Here is a 21,345-nt window from a genome sequence, read left to right on the forward strand (position 1 = left end):
AGCTGGAGTGATCAGTCATGGATAGTCATGTGCTTGGGCTGGACCCTGCATTTCAGGTATGTTTGAGTTATGTATAGATAAATTTAGTACTATTCACAATGGGGAGATGATTGAAACTCGCGATCAGTGGATTCAGAAAGTGCATTTAGAAGAAGTAAAATATAAAACAAGTATTTTGATAAAATGTGCTGCTTTTGATCCTTTGCAGTCATTTTCTTTCTAAAATAAATCTGCGAGTTTTAGATCAGATAGGCTGCTCTAAACTGGTGATTTAACTGGAGTCGAGGAGAAGATTTTAAGAGCAGCTGAAAAGCTGAGGACTTAAAGGAAAAACAGAAAAGATGTCCCACAGATTATGTACCCATGTACAGTAACATGCTGAAATGAGCTGTGATGGCTGTGCCTTTCCCATGTGTTTACCCCTCTCTCCTAGGAAGGCAATAGTTACAATTACCATTCAGTCAGGTGTAGTGGGCCTCATTTCCAGTTTTCCTCCTACATCAGTTGAAATTACATTGCTTGAGTGTTATGATATCCGCTTTACTCAATGGAGATATCTTTTGAAGAGATTTTTTAAAAATGGCAGGCATGTTCTACTTCAGCAAAACTGAGTGCTCTGATCAGGGCAAAGGCTATAACCGGTATCCGGTCAATATGATAGTAATGATGAGCTGATTATTAAAAGAGGCACCACTGATATTTTTAGAGTCTTAAAATTTAATTGTTACTAGTTAAATGCTTAAACATCAAAATACATCAATTCTTTATTAGGTGGAAAAGTCCTCCATGTCATAAGTGCTTGCAGATGATCAGTTGTTCTGGGACTTTTCATGAATGCTTGTTAATGGCCTCAGATCTCTGAGGAAACCTTCCATAAAATACTTGCTTTAGAAATAAATACAAAAGCATAAAAAAGTGGAAAATCCCTGTTACCAGAAGCCAAAATATAATACGTGAAACTGCAAAGCTATTAACCTTGTAAACTTTTCTCTCTTTCCTCACGGCTGGCTACTAGTACAGCGTTGGCTGAGGTCGGTATTTCTTGAGCCACATAATATACTTTTGTTTTCAATATGTGTTTTAATTTCAGGGTAAATTAATTATTTTTAGAAGGCTCTAATGAAAATATTCTCAAAATATGGCTGAAGAATGCAGGATTTACATATACTGCTAAAGAGAGAAATCAGGCTGTGCAAACAGCCAGTTAGTACAACGTAGCTAATTTTATTCTTAATTTAACAGTTAATTCATTCTTGAGCATTGTTTGGGGACTAAGTCATCACTATCCTGGACTGAGTGTAAGTATATGCAACTAGTTTTATTTTCCACTGAGTGGAAAAACAGAGTTCTCTTAGAAATCTTCATTTATTCTAATCAATTTTAATTCTTCAGGATTTTAAAGGTTAACAAATATTCACCTCTTGTTGATTAGCTAGTATATATCTTAAGACTTGGATAGACAGATTAACTGTTTAACAGTTAGGAGAATAACTAGTATGCTGCTACAAAACTCTGAACAATTTGGGGATATTTTCATGCAACAAAACCAGAAGAGCCTATCTAAACTCCCTCGCCATATCCCATTTTCCATCACTTTGTTTACAGTTTTGATAGCTTGAAGAGATTTAAGCGTGTAGCCAGACAGGAAGCTCCAGTAGCATATCGAATCTCTTTGAGTATGCCAATCCATTCCTTCTTTTCATCATCATACCTGCATTTAACAAAATAAGGTCAGAACATAGCTTCTTAAAATTTGAGTTTGACTTTTTATTTTTTTTTATATATGAGTGAAAAAAAGGATAGTCCACACATTGCAAAGGCTTGTAGCAGCTTTGTGCTGAACAGTGCTACAGAGAAGTGCTTTTGTCCTCTTAGAAGAGAAGTATGTTCTTGTGCATGTTAGTTGTCCTTTTCCTGGTCCCTGAAGCTCACTGCTTCCCTGTGTCATATTTCATTACTCCTATAAAAGCCTCCTCATCTTAAACATTCCAGCTGAATTTCTTTAAATTCTTACATATAAAGTTTTTTAGTTTTTGTTTTTCTTTTTTTTTCTTTTTTTTTTTTTTTTCTGGTAATCCTTTCTCTCTTTCTGCCAGTTAAAACTCCTGTATCGACCTGAGCAACTGAAGCCACAGTAGAGGCACAATGTTTCATTACTGCTACCGTGATTTAGGTAAATAAATCTAGGAGATACAGATTTCTGATTTCTCAGAACAATTACTTATTTGACTAATAATAATACATATATATGAACCTCTCTGTGTATACATGCTTCCTGCATAAGAATGTCACAAAACAGAGAACGTTTGTACAGCACACTTAAAAGGCTAAACCTGCCAACAGAATTTATTTTTTTCCATATATCCTTGCTATATGGTAAAAAAGAATCTAAATGTCATGACTCAGACTGTTCGTAAGTGCTTCACAACCTGTGATATGATTCACTTCTAGAGTTAAACATAATATTAATTTTATCCTTTGGTGTCTACAAACCTAACTGCTAATAGGGCTTTCCACCAGGAAAGTATGATCAACATTAAACTTACTTCCATATGTCAGTGACTTCGCTAGGTGCAAATTCTTTAGATTCGAGCTGAATCATTGCAAAGCCTCCAATAGCATACAAAGATCCACTTAAGGTGACTAAACTGATGGAACTTCTCTCTTGGGGAAATTCAGGCAGAACCTCCCACCTGGAAATGAAAAGAAAAACCTAAGTCAAATACAGGTCAAATATTCTAAACTGAATGTACTTAAAATACAGTTCTGGGCAATGTAAATGCAGCGGCTGTGGACCACTTTCACAGAATCACAGAACTGTAGGGGTTGGAAGGGACCTCTTAGTGAAACCATTCCACTTTAGTGAAATGGTTTACTAAAAGAAAAAAATGAATCAATCAGTACTGAGTTTGTTTCTCCATCCACACAGGAACTTCATGCAGAAATGCAAGTGTTAATGCCACAGAATTACACTGATGACATCTCTTTCTAGAGACCAAGTCTTACAGGTCTCCTGGTCTCATCATCACTAATATGCTTTATACAAAAATATCTGTCTCTAATGCCTCATTTTTTCCCTATTGTTTCCAACATAAGTTTTCATTTCAAGTGGCACAGACATAATAATTTGAGAATAAAAAATAATAATTAAAAAAAAGTAGAGCTCATTGGCTTAATTTCAAATATTCTGCGAAGTCACACCCATGAATGTATAAAACATAGAGATATCTCACCGCCTGTCAATGTCAACATCAAAACCAATAGGCTACTTTTCTTCTTACACTCGCATGACTTGACAGTAACAAAACAGAGTAAACTGAGACAAGAACCTGCAGATGTTTTCTGACCATAGGTTGCGTGTCTGAACAATGGAAGAGAAAGAATGTGCTAAACATAATGGTGACAAAATGACCTTAACTTTCATTTGCTTTGAATAGAATGTGTAGAGTGCAAAACTGTAGAATTTCTTCTTGCATAATTCATTTTTTATATTGTTAAATTCTTTAAGTAGGTCTCTTTAGGATTGTATATGTTTAAGTTAAAGTTTCTGTTGTGAGGGTGATGGCTGCAATTCCACCTTAATGGTGAAGGCAGCACAGCCAAATGGGTTTACGTATGATTGAAGTACTTTAAAATAAAGGTACATTGAGGACCACTTAAAAGTTTAAGCTATCATAGTAAAGCTGTGCTGATGTTAGAATAATATCAGCACCAGATATTTTTGTGGCTATCTCAGGATCTTAAAAGCCAAGGTGATAGAATATTTGCTTAAAAATAGTTTGATCTTAAAAATAGCTTGCACTTACTTATTTGTGGTCAGATCAAAAGCTTCAACAGATTCAGTCAGGCCTTCTTCAGTGACACCACCCGCAATGAAAATCTTGCCCTTATGGATAGCTGTTCCAAACATTGAGCGAGCCACTTTCATTGGAGCCAGGTCTCTCCAGTCTCCTTTCTTTGGATTGTATACAAATACTCTATTAGTACATTTCCTGCAGAGAAAAAAGAAAAACTGAAATCATTTCTAATGAACTTCTGTTTTGTTCCAAGTGAGACCTAGTTGAGGTGGGTTTTGTGGGTTTGTATGTAATATCTCTTTCATAAGATCTTCTCTCTGATTTAGTGATGGACTTTTTACAAGTCTGTAAAGCACTAATCATCCACAGAACTAAACCAAATGTTAAATGCTGCTTCCATAGGGCAGTAATTTTACTGTACCTTACAGGACAAAGTCAATATCCTTTCTGAGAGCGTTCTGCTCAGGTGGACTCTTACGGAATGTACACCAAAGGTTAGGGTCAACAGGAATTAACTAAATTTAATAATGGAGAAGATCAGAATAGGTTTATTTGGTAGTTCAAGATAAACAAGTATGCATGTACGTGGATCTATGCACCTTCATGAAATACATTCAGTTGTTTTACAGCTCTAATACTGAAACACATGAAGAAAAAAGGAGCAGTGGCTGTGCATTAGACAGTTTGAACCTGTATAAATTAACAAGACTCATAGTGGGAGGAGCTACGATGACCAAACGCTAACTATTGCTCTCTTCCAGAAGAAAAAATGCATTGAAAAATAACTCCATCAAGCACCAAGAGAGGTCTTTCCATCTTCCCAATGATTCAAAGAGAATGTAGGCAGATTTGCTTAGACCCTAGATTTTCATACTGTACATGAAGACTTGGGCTTGGAAAAGTCACTTTCACTCCAGAACAACACCAAGTTGAAGTTCAAGGCATACCAAAAGCCAACACATGAACACTCCTTTAAACATTAGCTTATTTTAGTTTATGCTAGGTATGCCTCATATCATTTCTCAAAATTTTATTGTTTTACATGGACTCTTAGCCCGGCTAAGCTCATTCTAATGAAAGCAAATGAACCAGTAACTTCATCTGTACTGCAGCTTTATAACCACTGCAACTTCTTGTCACTATGCTTTAGTAAAGCACTCACTTGCTTGGAAAATTACCACCACACACTCAATAGCAGCAAAAACTTTGATTTTTCTTAACGTTATACCCAGTAAGGTATAACAGGCCTTACAAGTGAAAAAAATTGAAGATCTGACAAAGTAGTTCCATGGTACCTAAGCATTTCTGTCTGTTAAGAAATAATACTTCTAAAGAATATCCTCACAACTAACTGTGATGACTGTGTGTGCGTTCAGTTCAGAATTTGCCTTGGAAATAAGTAAAGTGATTAAAACAACTGTTAGGGACTACAAGGTAAACATAATTTTACCTTATAATGAAAAATATACTCTGTATACTATAACGTGTTGCCTTCTGCCAAATTGTAAGCAACCTTAACCCAGAGATGCAAGAAAGGGATACCCTGCTTTCTGAGTGAGGACACAGAATCTATAAAGAACCAAACAATGTTCTAAATAATTACGAAAAGGCTTACTTATCATCAGTTTTTCCACCAAGACAATATATCAATCCATTGTTTGAGATAGTAGCATGGCCGTAAACTTTGATAGGTAGTTTTTTGATCTCACCCCATTTTATTGCCCTGGAACAAGAAGAATATCACTGTTAGGCTCTTTAAACTAACAATGGGCTATTGACATGTCCTCAGTGGGCATAATTAAATTGTAAACATACACAGGATCATAGCACAGGACTGAATCCAGTGACTCCTCAGTGCGAAGGTCTTTGCCTGCAATTACGTAGATCTTGTTGTCTGACTCTCCCAGCCCAAAGAGACACCTGGCTGATGGCAGTGGAGGAAGGGCAACCCACTCACCAGCAATGCTGTCCAGCTGAAAGAGCATCACAACAGAAGATTTAGAAAAGGCAAGTAGTAGAAATTCATGCAACAACAACTGTTCCACAGAATAAATCTAATCATAGATCAGATAATTCTTTTTCCAGAAGTGTGTTCCACAGTCAAGGTCTGCATGGTAAACTGCATCTCCCAGATTTGTCAGACCACTCCTGTCGGACAAGACATTTTATTGCAATGGTAAAATGTAGATCATGGCCATGGATTGCCCCTGTAGCTAGATCTGGGTAGCGTTCAGAGGACAAAATGTACGCATCACGGGTCACAGCCGGTTCATTGTATCAGTCTCGAAGATGACATCTGTACTGTTGATAGGCACTAAATTGGTCATGCATTTTTGAGCTATTGGCAGCCTGGTTTTGTCTTTGGCTGCTAGCTACCAAACAAAATGTCAATAGGTTATAGTAACAGAGTAACAGGTGCATCATTGGTAGAGAAAGGGACAATAGTAAGTGAATGTTGGTATGGTCCACATTGATATTTTAGAGGGAACAACAGCTTCACAGGTAATGCAGAAAAGTATTCTAACTATACATAGTAACAGCAGCAAGCAGTTTTAAAGACAACAAGTGAGAAAGAAGGATTCGGGGAGATAGTTTTAGACGTATGAAGTAGGATTTTGAAAATTTCAGCAATTTCTAGTGTCAATGTTGAGGTTTAGTTTTTCAGGGGCCCCTTTCTAGTAGCCTAAGACTGGTTATTCAGTTCTAAATTACATACATGTACATTATTGACATCATTGTGATATTTCTATTGGAAGAATATATCTGTAACAAGTTCTGCACTTCACTGAGTAATGTTTTACACCTACAAAGGGACATGAACACTGTCCTCTCTAGCAAACTGACTTCCCTCTCACAGGTATAAGAGATTCCTGAAACCAGCTCTTTCACTGTGTGTGAAGTCACCGTGAGCCTTAGTGCTATAAACACTTAATATTTGCATTTTTAGATACCTGAAGGCTTTAAAATTCTGTCACTACCTATCCCTCTGTTTTATTTCATATTGGCAAAGGACCTACTTTAACTCTCTTAGGGCAGTGTGCCTAAAGACAAGCTGTGGCCAGCAGCATACTGCATGATTCATTAGAAGATCATTTAAATATCAAAGAACATATAGCCAGATAGCTAAAAAAAACAACAGAATTAGTTTATGATGTAAGCGTGCCAAATGGTAATTCTGCTACTTTTCTGAAATATGTCATGGGACTTACAATTTATACAGATTTACAAAGTCAAGAAAAAAAAATGAATTCATAGTTGGAACTTTGTATTTAGTCTACTGGCACCAACAGTTTGTGAGAACAACCTTCTACCTATAAATAACATATTTTGGAATGCCCTCAAATTTATGTTTTCAAACATAAATGTAACAAATTTGGAATTTTAGTGAAAAAAGTGACATTTAAAATACAGACATTATTACAGTCATAAAAATATTTCAGATACAAAAAAAAGAATTTGTATCTAAAGAAGCTAAGTAATCAACATTCATGGAACTTAAATTCACAGAAGACATTCAACAATAATATTTTTAGTCTAAAGTGTAGGCACCTGTACAGAAAAAAAAACAGGACTTTAATGAAAGCTAGTGCCTGGATATAAAGTGCTAGTTAATCTTTTCTGAGATCTCACCATGGACTTAATCTTGAAAGAGAAGATGCAGGTCCCTTGGTTTCACTTACCTTTATGAGACAGGAAAAGCTTTCTATAGGAATTTTTCTCCACTGACCAGAGACTAGACAATTCACTTGCATAGACTCCAAGTACTTTTCAGTGACTCTTACAAGCACCTGTTACTGCACCAATAATTATAAAGCTTATACCTGGAAGAAATATGATTGGAAAGGCTGATCCTTGTTCTCCTCTTCTACATACAGTCCTCCAACAACGTAGACCTGATTTTGTTTGGTGACTATACTGGAATGATTTCTGGGAATCTGTTCCGCCAGGGCTGCTAGGTAGCATTCATTTTCTAGAGGATCATAAGCTACTGCGGCAGTGTCATTAACCAGAAGAATTAGGTCTTTGACAAACATACCATGCCTGGGAAGGTCATTTAGATAGCCAGGAAGTAAATCTTCATCTCCTACATCACCATTTACTTCCCCTTTGTTTGACTTGTCTTTATTTTTGCTAGAGTCAGGCAGTTTTCCAGCAAAAGCATCCTTAATAATCTTTATTTTTTTCTGAAGATCTGAGTTGCTTTTAATTATATCATCCTTCTCAACATGTTCTTTGAAATATTTTTCTGGCATAAGACGAAAACGTATACAGTCAAAAACTTCTCCCAGGTTCTTTACTCTGTTCTCCTTGTCTTTTCGGACCCATTTCATTACCGCTTCAAATACCAGTTCTTCCTTTTCTACATTTAAGCTGTCAGGTGAAATAACTGAGATAAGTTCATGTGGGGCAAGCTGCAGGAATTCGTCTTCTTTGCAGATCTGCACAAAGTGATCTGAGACAAAATCACGGGCAGAAAATGCAAGTCTTGGGCAATCAAGCAGAACACCTAATCGAAGGATGGCCAGACAATTACCAACAGCAAGCCTCTTTTGAAGATAGGAGACGCACACAGTGAATACAGAAGGGATCTGAAAACGACTGGCTAAAGCAAAAATATCTTGCACATTAGAATCATTAAGATCAATACTTGCTGAATAAAGGTATTTGACAATCATATCCAGGATGTTGGGGTCAACATTATCCAGAACTACCTCCTTCTTTTTCTCTTCATTTTGCTCAGATAAGAAATACTCACGAAAATAAGGGCTACATGCTGATAGAATCAATCTGTGGCAGGGCAGGCTTCTGTCACCAGCTTTTAGGGAGCAATCTATAAACTTTTTCTCTTCCAGGAGTTCCTTGAGGCCATCTTGAAGAAGGGTTGATTGGTAAAGTCTCAGTTCTTCAGTGAGTTCCCTTTGGGAATCCATTTTGTGAATGCTCGTGAAAGGGGGGGGAGCAGAAAGCTTTAGCTGTTGACTGCCCAAAGGTCTGTCTGTAAAAAAGGCAGACCAATGTGCTTTGCCCTGCCTGAAGCCCCTGCAACTTAATCTCACTAGCTAAATATAGGTACATACTCTTACAGGTCGGAATTTAGCATGGATGGTTTGGAAAAAAAAAAAAAAAAAGAGTTGCTCTCACAGCTGTCAAAGACTGAAAGAAGCAACTGCTGCTTTTAGTTACTTTGGTCAGGTTTTGCCATCATTCTCCACATTTAATCAATGACATTACTTGCAATGTAAGAAATTACTTGATATGAGTAAGGACAGCAGAATCTGACCCTCCGTGAGACAGCTATGAGCAAGATCATAAATATACATGTTATCAAATACTCTGAAATGCAAGGATTATGAATCAAATTGTCAGCTGCAATTACCGTTCACTTTTTCAGGAAGTTGCTTAATACACCTCTCGTTGCTACAGCTTTTAAGGAGGTATCAGTCACAGAGATATTAAAAAACCTTGAACTCTGCATCAACTATCTCTGCTCAAAAAACAATTTTTACATATCTCGCATCAGCATTTTTTCAGATATTGAAAACCAACCTTTACTTTGAGCTGCTTCTTAGCATAGTTTTGATTGTATTTATTTGGAAACAAACAAAAAAATGTTTAAAATATGTATTATTCAGGTAAAGTAGTTTTCAAAAATCATTTAAATCTCTACCCCCTCAATAAGCAGTCACTCTTCGGTTCAGATAATTGGTAAGCACAATCAATCTTTTTAAATTCAGCTGTTTTAGAAATGGTGTTAACTGGTGTTTAACGCTAAAAACAGTACCTAGAAGAAGCAGGACAACAAAAAAACACGTAATACAACACATGAAAAGTATTTAATGGATGTGTTATTTAACAAAACTAAAAAAATAATCTAAGAGACCCAAGCAGTTTAACAAGTGTGAATTTAGAAAAATTATGCATATGATGGTTTCACAATTTAGACTAAGAACATTCCGATTTTTATTAAAGGTGGTAATAGAGAAAGTTGTATAGTAAAGTTGTAGAAAGTTATATAATATACCTTGATAAAGGATTGTATTTTGTCCATACAGGGAGTGCTTTTTACCCAGATAGTATTTTTTTTTTTGCTTTTAATATAATGGAAACAGGACAAAAAGACAACTCGTGGAATGCAAGACCTATAAAGAGGTATAACATTACTTGAGTTTATTGAACTCTTAATTGCTTTTCAACCATAAGTAGTGTTTCATTAAAATATATACCTTTAAAGATTTTCTACAAACATATCTGCACCACAATTAGTTTACTATAACAGTCAGCTGCTAAAACAACAGCTGAATAGACAGCTCATTTGACTTTTTCCACTTACAGAAAATAGTACAGAGGTCTTATCTCCCTAGAAAACGTAACAGCTGCATCTTCCCTTAAACAATAAATGACTCATTTCTAACACATAACACCATACAGGTCTAATGACTCAGACACAGGATCTATTTATGTGTGTACTTTGTCATCCCATAAAACAAACAAACAAACAAAAAAAACAATCAGGAAAAAAATATATGAAGATACCTGGATTACAATTGAGTACCTGGAATGATACATAATGAACTCTTCATAAATGATGAGATATGAAAACTAGTATTTGGAATGGTATTGCTTTTTGTCAAAAAAAAAAAAAAAAAGAAGTCAGTAACATAACACTGCTACAGTGACACAACCAATACATCTAGATACAAAATGTTGTACATTTAATTGTATTTCTATGTAGCACAACATGAAACAAGTTATGGAAATTTGATTTAGATATAATTATTACAGGAGAGTACATTGCTGTATGAAAATACATGAATACTTTAAGTTTTTAAGTACACCTGGGGTACCAAGGTGTCAAGAATGGCAGTCAGCCAATCACGAAGCTATATTAAAACACACGATGGGAGACATTTTCATATAATGCTGGTTAGAATGGCAGCTGAAACAAACAGCAGCCATCATTCATGTAGAGGAGAAGGACTTTCAGGTTCAGTGGAGTGGGACTGCAGGGGGCTTGTAGAGCACGTGTCTGCCTGCAGGGGGTGGGACTCCCACCAGAAGCTGGGGCCACACTCCTGTCCCTTGCTCTGGCGGATGCTGGTCCTCTTTCTACTACTTACAGGAACAATGCAATAAATAGAAAGCTTTTATGTGTATGCAGCTTTTGAATAATCATTCTGGCATATCCTGAGTACACATCATATAGTATTTGCCTGTTCTTTATCTGCTACTCTTGTATTGTTCAATAACCTATAGATCTCATAGAATCAATAAGAGCTAAATGTTTCATTGGTTGGGAAACAAATACATAACGATCTCAATCAGGTCATTACTTCCCAGAGTCCCTGGAGTGTGAATCCATCCTTTAGCTTCTCTATTGCAAGTCCTAGTTCTTCTGAAAAAACAGGCTCCCGATCATGTTGCTTTTTGGGATGCACAAGACATGAGATAAAATAGAAGAGAAGATACTTTTAAACTTAATTATCCAATTTTTAACAACATGAATTCAACATCATAAAAAAGGTGTTCTTACCTTGTTTTCATCAGCAAAGTAAGCCTGCAAAAGAAAGAAAAAGCAACTCAACCTCGAGAAAAACATCATAGTTTAAATACAAGTTTGCAAGCAATTCGTTATTCCTTGGGATAAAAATTGTATTTGTCAAATTTTCTTCAACAAACCAGTTTAAATATATAAATATATATATTTATATATATTATATATATTTATATATATTTAAACAGTATATAGATATATATATATTTAAACAAGATCAAAGTAATTCCTATGTTGAACTAATTTACTAAGGGCTTTACTAAAGTTGGTGAACATGTTTTCATTAAATAATACCAATCTCTGAACTTTTCATCATAATAAACAAAGACTTTAAAACTGTAAAGTTTATACATTGCATTTGCTACACTAACAAGTGCTTAGTAGGGAGTAAAATGATAAACTGCAGACAAGCTAACAGAATCCTAATATTTTTTTCTTCAGGTGCAGCAGTATTTATTAATCAGTTTCAAAAAAAGTGACTTGAAATGCGTAAGTAATACCAAAATTCAGCTAATATCATACTCGATATAAGAAATGATCACAGATTAACTGCACAGTTAACCAAAGTTTTATACTCTTGGACAGAGGTCTGTGAAAAAGATACAATCTTTCCCATTCTTTGTGTGGAGAAATCAAGACTCAAACTCCTTAGGAAGAGCAATCTCTGAAAATATAGCGGCTTTGTAAGCCTCTGGATCAGCAGGCTCTACATCATCATACTCGTGAAAGAGCCTGAGCTTTAATCCAGGTAAAAAAGCTATCAAAAAGTAAAACAAAAAACTCCTTTAAGTAAAAGGTCTTCAACCATGCTGAAGACAGAATAAACAGTGAAGAAAAAAAAAAAAAAAAAGGAAAAAAGGAAAAAACGGAAAAAAAAAAGGCAAGAAACAGAGAATAAGAGAGAAGGGGTAAGGAAAAGGTAATGTGATCAATGCTTATCTGCCTTAATAAATGACAACAAAAGAAAAGAAGGTAGAAAGAAAATTGGTGCTAGTACTGCTAATTCACCAAATTTAAAAGATGGATTATGAAGACTTGTCAAATGGCAATGTGTCAAGGCTAGCATCTTAAAATGTACCTGTGCAATCAATTATGATCAGTCAGGTCTTACTGAGATGTGTGTGCAAGTAAATTGAGAAATTCCCAGAAGGAAGATCATCAAGCTCCTGAACAGTATAATGCGTTTAAAAATATTTTTTTCTGAAATACAGGGAGATGGGTACTAATACAGTTTTCTAAACTGGTATTGGCAGGAGTGCAAAGGTCGTCAAGAGTGACTCAAAATTATCGTTGCCTTTCTAAAAATCTTTCAAGTTTGTATCTTAGATGAATACTGAGCATATAGACATCACCTCCTATTAATCTGCTCCAAAAGAAGGAAGACTTTTTAATATGATATATTTGATTATTCTGTACTGCTGGTTCTTGAGCTATTCCTGACCTCAATGTGTTGATAAACAACTTGCAACTACTACTTTAAATATCGACTACAATTTATTTTGAATAATAGTTTGTGCTAAAAAAAAAACAAAAAACACAACATAAATTCATGAGTAATCATGATTATAAAAAAGGCATGTAGGCAATATAGGTTTAAATATAGAAAGTTCATTTGTAGCTTAACTTTCATAGAAGAATGGAGCTATACACTGCCTATATTTGAATAACCAAACAAGATTTTTTTTTTTTTTTAATTTTTCTGTGGATAAGCTTACCACAAAAGCATCTGTCTGCTCATCAGATTCTATTTCCACATCATCTTGAACTTGCTCCACTGTTAAGTCTTCAAGAGGCTGGGGCTGCAAGTTAAAACACTGAAGTAAATAAATCCATATATACAATACATGTTGAAAGTACTTTTATTAGTGCTTGTTAACACAATATTGTATCTGTTTTAAAATAAATGAATCGACTACCTTTTCTTCCATTTCATAATCCACTCCAAATACTGGGTTAACTGAATAAACTCTGTGAAGTGAATTAATTTCTTTCACTGCCTCCTGTAGTTTCTCCACAGGGTCTATCTTAAAACCAAGTACATATCCTCCGCTCTGTGTAATAGAGGAAAGAAGACTTTATTAAGAAACTATCGTTGCTTGTTATTTAAACAACTTTTTCCCCCAATGGGGATTTGTAGTTTAACAAATTTCAGGTTGACGATGAAAACATTATCTGTATTTTGGTATCTTATTTTCAGTCGGCCACTTAAACCATGGGTGGAATAAAACAATGACAATGTTTCTCCATGGGATAAATAAGCTTTTAACTGTTAGTCCATTAGATAAATGGGAAACAAACTTATTACAAAGAAAAACAAGATCAAACAAGGGAAGGAGAAGTTACAAAGTGATGCTAATGATTAATTTCCAGCTACTTAATGAAAGTTTAGTCTGTTGGATCTTGATATCATTATTAAAGAAGTTTGTATGTAAAGTTAACTTTTTTTAAAAATGACTATTAAAAGCATTTCTAATAAAGGTCAAATTGAAGCAAAATCACTGTCACTTAGAGCAAAGAATACACAGGTGAGAAAGATTAAAAATAGCGGTCAGAAAGTACAGAATAGCGGTCTGTAAGTACAGAAGTAATGAGTTACCAAAGAAAATCTGTCAGAAAACACTGTCTTTAACAGTTAAATTATTTTAAACTGGTCATGCTGGCATTGTTTTGCTTAGAGAATTCCTAACTCACAACAGCCGTATTGACCTGAACGTACTGAGATTTTTAAGCAGTGTAAAGAGGATGTTTTTTAAAAGTTGTGTTCTGAAGGCCACATAGAAGGAACACTAAGTAGCTTAAGAGCAGCACTATCACATTTCAGCATTAAATGACTGTATGTATAAAAATTTAACCAGCTGAAAAAGGCTATTAAAGCTTCTTACCTGCTGAGAACTCTCTATCACAAGTGCCAAGCCAAACTTGGAGTCTCTTATTTTTATTGAACGCTAACAGTAAAGAGGTAAAAACTGTTAAAAACTGTTTTGGAATTACTTGATATAAGTTTGTTTTGTTTATTTTCAATTATTATTATTTTGCACAGTACTAATTACCATTACTGTTCCTGGAAGCTTGGCTAGCAGCATTCCCTCCCATTTACCATTACAAATCTGAACCACTGAAACCACAAGGAAAAATGTTTTTTATAATAAGTGATAATAGTTAATTTCTGGACATTGGGTTCACAGATCATTAGTCTCATAGTATGCAGTTGACAGGAAGCCCAACAGCAAATAGTTTGGAAATTAGAAATACAAGCCGTTCTTCAACATCTTGACATGCTCATGAAAGCCTCCAATTAACCTGGACAGAGAAAATCCACCCTGCAGTTAATGCTGGTAAGACCAAATTCTTCCCTGACTTTGGGACATAAAATACTAATTCAGTGTGAAACGGGAGCATTACTTGAAGACTAGAACTTAGCCCATTTTGTTTTTTAAATGGCTGTTTCAAGGTACTTACAATTTGTAGATAGGGTATGCTGACATTAAAGCTGTCATTCATATTTGCATGCCAAACTATTCTCACATTAGTAATAAAAAATGTTCCCAAGTTTCCCTATTAAAGAAAAGTATGTTAGAACTACTTTGAAATATAGAGCCTTTTTTCCCCAAACATGATGATTACTGATACCTGTTTACCATTAGCAGGATACAACTTCACATTTAATTCTGTAAAGGTCTGATCCTTTCCCACCAAAACCAGTGGAAATGCTACTATTGATCGCTAAGAAGCAAGATCCAGTCTTTAAAGGATACAGCACCCAAGTGGTGAAAATCACTTGGGAGTTCCTATTACTGTAGCAAAGCAAGATCAAATCACAGCATGGCAAACCTAATGGGAGTACGTGAAGTGTCTGAGAGTGTTCTTAACTGTACAGATCTGGAATTGGCATATAGAGTAAGTATAATGGCATGTGGGTTAAACTTAGGCAATTGTAGAGATGTGTGCCAAGGGAACACAGAGGAAAGAACTTTTTAGCTTGTCAGGATGGATCCTGTTTCCATTCTGGACTAAAACTACGTAGATAAAAATAACAGCTGCCATTTTGTTTCATGGCTCTGGGAAATACTCGTAACTAATTCCCTGTGTAATAACGGAACTGTTTTCTATTTTCTCCTGAAAATATTTATTTTACCACATTTTAAGACATAGATTCCCATTCAAGTATTTTCAGTTTCCAGTAATCAAAGGAGAATATAGTCTTACTAAGTAGTCAAGGCTGCAAGTAAACACAAACATGTAGCAGAGCCTTTTGGAAATGGCATGACTGTCTTTCAGGATAATACAGAGCTTTAGACTCATAAATATCTCTTACTAACATGACCTGTGTATCTAGTTCCATGCATGTTAGCTGAGTCATGTAGACCTGAGGTTGCCGAGAACTTTATTGTACTGAATAGCAAATAGATGAAATCAGCTGCATGCAACAGCTAATGAACTGAACTAAGGGTAATACCTCTGAGGTTACAAAACTGTAATTGCTAGTGTTTTTTTTTGTTTTTTAATTGCCAAAACACTTTACTGTAGTCAACATAGTCTCATTTTTCACTATACCTGGTCACTTGATAAATTCCAAACTCCATTGATTTTATCATATATTTGTTCTTGTGGTAATAATCTCAGTTGCTTGTTCTGAATCAATGCACTTCTCAGCTTCAGATCACGATACATTTTAGAAGTTTCATAAGCTCTGAAAAAGAAAAAAATCACCAGGTTATGATTTCAGTGTCTTCTATCATCTTTCAGTGCTTGTTTTAGCACCAACATGAAATGCTATATATTTCCAACTTTTCTTATTATCATGTTGTACAAAAATGAGAGTACTATTAAATTTTCATCAATGAAAACCTTTATATTTCAGTTCTTACCGAAATTACTTTTAAACTTTTTTTGACACATTTTAATCTCTTAAAACATGTGCATATGCTATTTCTTTCTGTTCCTTAAGATTGTCATCTCTCAGCCTCCACTGGGAAACATAAATCTAGCTCCTATGTTACACATAGTATAGACATCAAGAATAATTTATTTTTCACTATCAATTAGGTCACAAATATCTTATTATATGTACATCAGTATTCCATAGCTCTTAAATAGAAACCAATGGTAATGTATTATACCCACATTCATTCAGATGACTTAACTTTCAGGTGGGAAACATCCACTGCTTTTTATTTCAGTGGGAGTTTTGACCAGTATTTAACTCATTTCCATTACATGGTCCACAATTAGGGAAAATTATTATAGGCAGAAAGCATAAATAGAAAATGTACACTTAGATTATCAGCTCTTTGGTATTTTTATTTATTTAGACAGTTCATACACACAAGATGAATGTTTTGATTAATGACTGGTATTTATACACATTAATTTTCATTACGTACAGTTATCTACTAGAATTTGTAAGTGTTCTTTCCCCTCTTTCTAGGGATTGTGTTCTCTTCTTTCAAAAAGGTTTTGTGAATGTTAAATCTGGGCAGTCCACCTACCACAGTAATTCCAGATATCTGATCCACTGAATTTCATGAATGAACAAACACTATTTTAAGTAGGATACCTGTGCACAGCAATAACTGAAGTGAAGAGTCTGGGACTTCCAGGAACAACATTGGTAAATATGAACTCAAAGCGTGTATTGTTACATTTAGTCAATATATACAGAGCTTCTGTTTGTCCCCGTAATTTCTGCAAGAAAAATTTGAAATTTAACATTTTGACAATATAGCAGCTTGCCTATCCAAAGGTGTAATCCTGATTCTACTACTGATCTACTGTTGTCTTCAACTAAACAGGGATTTCACTCTTTTTTTTTCTCCAGGAACTAGCAGTTCCATCAGCAGCAGAACTAATGAAGTCTGCCTGCTATACATATGCAGTATCACGACAGTATTTTTGAATTTGCCTCTTACCATCCAGAGGCATCATCCTTCTGTTCATGCTCCCCAAATACCCTGGCTCTATGTCACATCCCTTTTCCTGCAATGTACTGGCTGAGCAGCCAGGCCATACACAGGCCACTTGGCCAACTAGCAGCTACCATGTGGCTGGATGGGTCATCTCCCTGCTACTTCTTTGCTGCTAACCAAACAAACGGCTTCAGTGTTGCCTGTACCTCAGGCTATGTATTTGAGAGCTTTCTTGCACAAAATTATTCTCTCTACAAGTCTTCGTTAAATGTAGACCAAGCCAATAAGCACATGACCTCTCAAGAACAGAGAAAAATCACCAGTGTGACTACATGTGTTTTACTGCCTTAGGAAACTGAATAAAATAATGCTCCTATAAAAAAGTAAAACTCTCCATTCTTTAAAACTGAACTATCATTACTACTCTGTTACGGTTCTTGCAAGTAAACTTTCAGAGTATTATTTATACAGTGCACTAAGTATAAATAATGAATTGCAGCTTTTTATTTTTATAAGTAACTTACTGAGTTGGCAGTTCTTGTAGTTATGTTTATAATGCAGTTGTAACCAACAGCTAAAAGGGGAAAAAAAAACAAAGAACAGCTCTGAGAACAAGAAAAAATAATACACAGAACTAGAAAGTATAATACCGATTTTTTTAGCAGGCAATTTTATTTATTTTGTAAATACATATAAAAGTAGCATAGTTTGTGTGTGTGCAGTCATATGAGAAAGCAAATGCAGAAGAGCAAGCAGTTAGAGAACCTAAGTTTACACAGCTTATGAGTGGAATAGATTTTCATTACTGACTGGCTATTGGGACCTAAGCACTGGAAATAAATTGGGTACTGAGTAAATGCCTCCCAACCCTACTTCAGCAAATTAAGTTAAGTGTGAGTAAACTAGCTGACTATTCACATAGTTAAAATCAGAAGCTAATTTAGAGCTTTCAGTAGGGAATTTGGAAAGACAGGTAATTCTGGAGAATAAAAACTGTATGTGAATACACAGGTGGCAACAAGAAGTACAAGTATAGCGAAGTATGAAGAAACTGAAATTGATGCTTCTTTCTAGAAAAATAATACATCTGAAATACTCTTCAACTTATTTTCTAAGAAATTAACATTGAATATTAATATTTTACTTTGAATTATTGTAAAAGTTCCTACATTACAAATAGATTAATTCATAACAATTTATTTCAGACTTTATAGAAACAGAACAAGACTTTACTATTCTGTACTATAAACTGTAGTATTGGGAAAGTAAAGCATACCACCACAAAGGAATCAAAAAATATTTGCAGTCATTTAACAGGAGATGACACTTACAGAGATTGACTCTGGGCAATGACAATGAGCGCCAAATAATCCGCAAATTTGTCACAAGCAGTCTGCCTGGAAATAAAAAGTATAAAAAGTTTTCATCTGAATAACTGCCATTAACTTAAACATTCCATTCTGTGGTACATATGTATCTCTAGTTTTGCAAAACCAGAATACTCCTTCCTCTTGATAGAAAGAAGAAAATCACAGGACACCCCTGCAGAACAATCGCTAACCTCCCCCTCCTTTTTTTCCGAACATCAGGAGAGAAAAACCAGCAAGAGGGAACAAATGAAAAAATCTCTAATATATACCATCATTCCTCAAAAAAGAACCAAAGACATAAACTGCATTCGCATCTACCTGCCCATGGTAAAAATGCAGAGGCACATGATTGTGCAGAACTGTTCTGAGAAGAGATAGGAAAGACTGTTAACTATCCCAATCGAATTCATGAATAACCTCTTTACGTCATATGCATATTTCTTAGATTCTGTATCATGTATGCTGGCAGCTTCACACACCTTCTGAATCAGTAAGGAGAGTGAATGAGTGTGTGCATGCAGGTGTTACTCCTTACTGATTCAGTTTAAACCAGGTTAGGAAAAACTATCAAAATAACTGGAGAATGACATACACCTGAAAAGAGAAATCCTTTAATGTTATAGAAATGAAACAACCTGCAATCTTAAATGCAAAATTTTATGCAGTGATTGGTCTATGTAAGGATTAAACAGGACTACATCAAAAGATCATAATTATTTTTATAAATACGTTATTCTTACAAGGCTTTCAATTCTAAACACATTTTGAATCAAGATTATCAGCTTCCTCTAACTATGAACTAGATAAACTATTTGAAAATACTCCCAGAAGAGAACGATCTGTGAAAAGGAAAGATATATTTCCTGCAAACAGACACTGGTTAAGTAGTAGGAAAGTTACAGTTTCCCTAGGTAAATGGTTACCTCTGTCTCCATTGTTTCCTTTGGTATCTTCAATAGACTCTAAACAGTCTATAAGGACCTCTCCAGGTCTCATTTTCATTTGTCTAAAAAAGAAAAAACAAAACAAACAACAACAACAACAAAAAAACAACAACTAGCGAGAAACAGATTTATCCTCCAAAAAAGGACTATCTATATTTCTTCCCTTCCTTTTTTTTTTGCTTAGTGCATCACACTACTGAAAATTCCCATACGTTCATACACACAAATCAACATTATATACCTGAAATTGTTATCACCACACACAGCTTATGAAAAATACTAATACCTTCATTAATACCTTCATTTTTAAAACCATCATAATAGATAGATAATTATATAGGAAGTATGACAACCTAACTGCACCCCAAAAGAGGGACAATGTGTGTGAAAGTGGGAGACAAGAGTGCAAAGTTGCATTCGCTCATGTCAATTTTGACAGATAGAGCTTGTTGCCTGTTTCTGTACTTTTAGGTCAGAGGGAACGCAGCTAGGCTCAGAGAGAACAAGTGCCCCAATGGAAACGTCAGGTGTACACTGGTAAGGGAAATGCTCTGCTGAATTTTGAACCATTTATTTGTATTTTGTTCGATTTAATTGGCCTAACTACTGAATTATGTATCAGACTAAGCGTGTAATTGGGCTGCATTTTAATCGCACCGTGTGGCAGCCCAAACTCCGCAGCCTGCAGGCAGACAGAAACCAAAGGCGTTTCTGTCTTTGAGGCGAGAGCCTCCCCTCAGCACCCCGAAACGCCCATGACAGCTACTTTTACTTCCCATGGCCAAGTGGAAGCAGGACAGGGACCGATCCCCGTGCCCAACTCCCTCCATCCACCCTTTTAAAATATTTTTACGCCGCCCATCCGGGCCGCGCCTCAGCACCCCCCCTTAGCAACCGCCTCTTCCCGCCTGCGTTGCGTCACGTGACGAGACCCCCGGCCGCCATCACAGCGTGCGGCGCTGCCGGCGGGCACGGAGCCGTTATCGGCGGCCGCCCTCAGCCCCTGCCGGGCCGCGCCCCGCGGCAGGGCGGCGCCACTCACTGCGGGGAGATGTCGAAGCGGACATCCCGGTCCTCCCACAGCACGTCCAGCACCGCGCTCATGGCTGCTGCCGGCTGTCGATCTCCCTCCGGCGCGGCGCCGCGGCAGCAGGGGCGGTGCTTCGCGCTCCCGCAGCGCTCGGGATGGGTGATGGCGGGGGCGGGGCCTGCTCGGCCGCCTGCGCGGGCTGTGAGGGGCCGGGCGGGAACGAGCCGTGAGGGGGTTCGAGGACCGTTTGCCAGCCCCGCTCCCAGATGTTACTGCCCGGCCTCAGGAAGCCGCCTGTGGGCGCTCTGTGCGGGAAGGCAGAGCGCCTCGGGCCGCTGGACACGCAGCGGCTGGTGCTTGGTAACGGCCGTGTGCAGAGGGAGCATTGGAGCCAGATAAAAGGGAGCTGCTGGAGCCAGCCCCAGACACAGCCCGTGCAGCCGGGGGGCCTAGGCTCTGTGAAACCCCCTTTGTGTTACAGCCCTAAGTTTGCTTTTTGTCGTTTTAAGCTAGGGTGTGTGAGAGTAACTCCAAAAGTGTATCCAGCCCAGTGTTCTTCAGTGAGCGCTTACCCGCTCCCCCCAAAAAATCCGACTAAAGCACGAATCGGGAATAAACTTGGCTGTTGACAGGTTTTTTCTCAGAGCAGCACTTCGATTTGTGCTGAGCCTGCCACAGCCAGCCTGGAAGTTGCAGCAAGCTCCCTCAAGTAGTGACAAGCGTCAAGTCATGACAAGGTGCACAAA

General features: G+C 36.7%; 2 protein-coding genes across 3 annotated transcripts; both read right to left on the bottom strand.

Moving 5' to 3' along the window:
• Positions 1-697: 697 nt before the first annotated feature.
• Positions 698-8,799, bottom strand: KLHL41 (kelch like family member 41). Its single transcript, XM_084289031.1, has 6 exons — positions 7,619-8,799; positions 5,613-5,770; positions 5,413-5,520; positions 3,807-3,992; positions 2,547-2,693; positions 698-1,711 (listed from the first exon to the last, which is right to left on the bottom strand). Exons 1-6 carry the CDS (start codon positions 8,726-8,728, stop codon positions 1,600-1,602), a joined length of 1,821 nt encoding a protein of 606 aa, XP_084145157.1. The 5' UTR covers positions 8,729-8,799; the 3' UTR covers positions 698-1,599.
• An 849-nt stretch (positions 8,800-9,648) lies between these two features.
• Positions 9,649-20,722, bottom strand: BBS5 (Bardet-Biedl syndrome 5). 2 transcript variants are annotated; one of them, XM_084288961.1, is made up of 12 exons: positions 20,612-20,722; positions 19,549-19,631; positions 18,587-18,652; positions 17,780-17,829; positions 16,907-17,034; positions 15,904-16,039; positions 14,809-14,904; positions 14,232-14,294; positions 13,266-13,400; positions 13,065-13,148; positions 11,329-11,352; positions 9,649-11,218 (listed from the first exon to the last, which is right to left on the bottom strand). In XM_084288961.1, exons 1-12 carry the CDS (start codon positions 20,671-20,673, stop codon positions 11,117-11,119), a joined length of 1,029 nt encoding a protein of 342 aa, XP_084145087.1. In that variant the 5' UTR covers positions 20,674-20,722; the 3' UTR covers positions 9,649-11,116. The 2 variants fall into 2 exon arrangements, with proteins under 2 accessions (XP_084145087.1, XP_084145088.1); XM_084288962.1 differs by lacking the exons at positions 14,232-14,294; positions 14,809-14,904.
• Between the last annotated feature and the right edge of the window lie 623 nt (positions 20,723-21,345).

This window comes from Netta rufina (genome assembly GCF_964035555.1).
Source record: "Netta rufina genome assembly, chromosome: 6".
Lineage (NCBI taxonomy): Eukaryota > Metazoa > Chordata > Aves > Anseriformes > Anatidae > Netta > Netta rufina.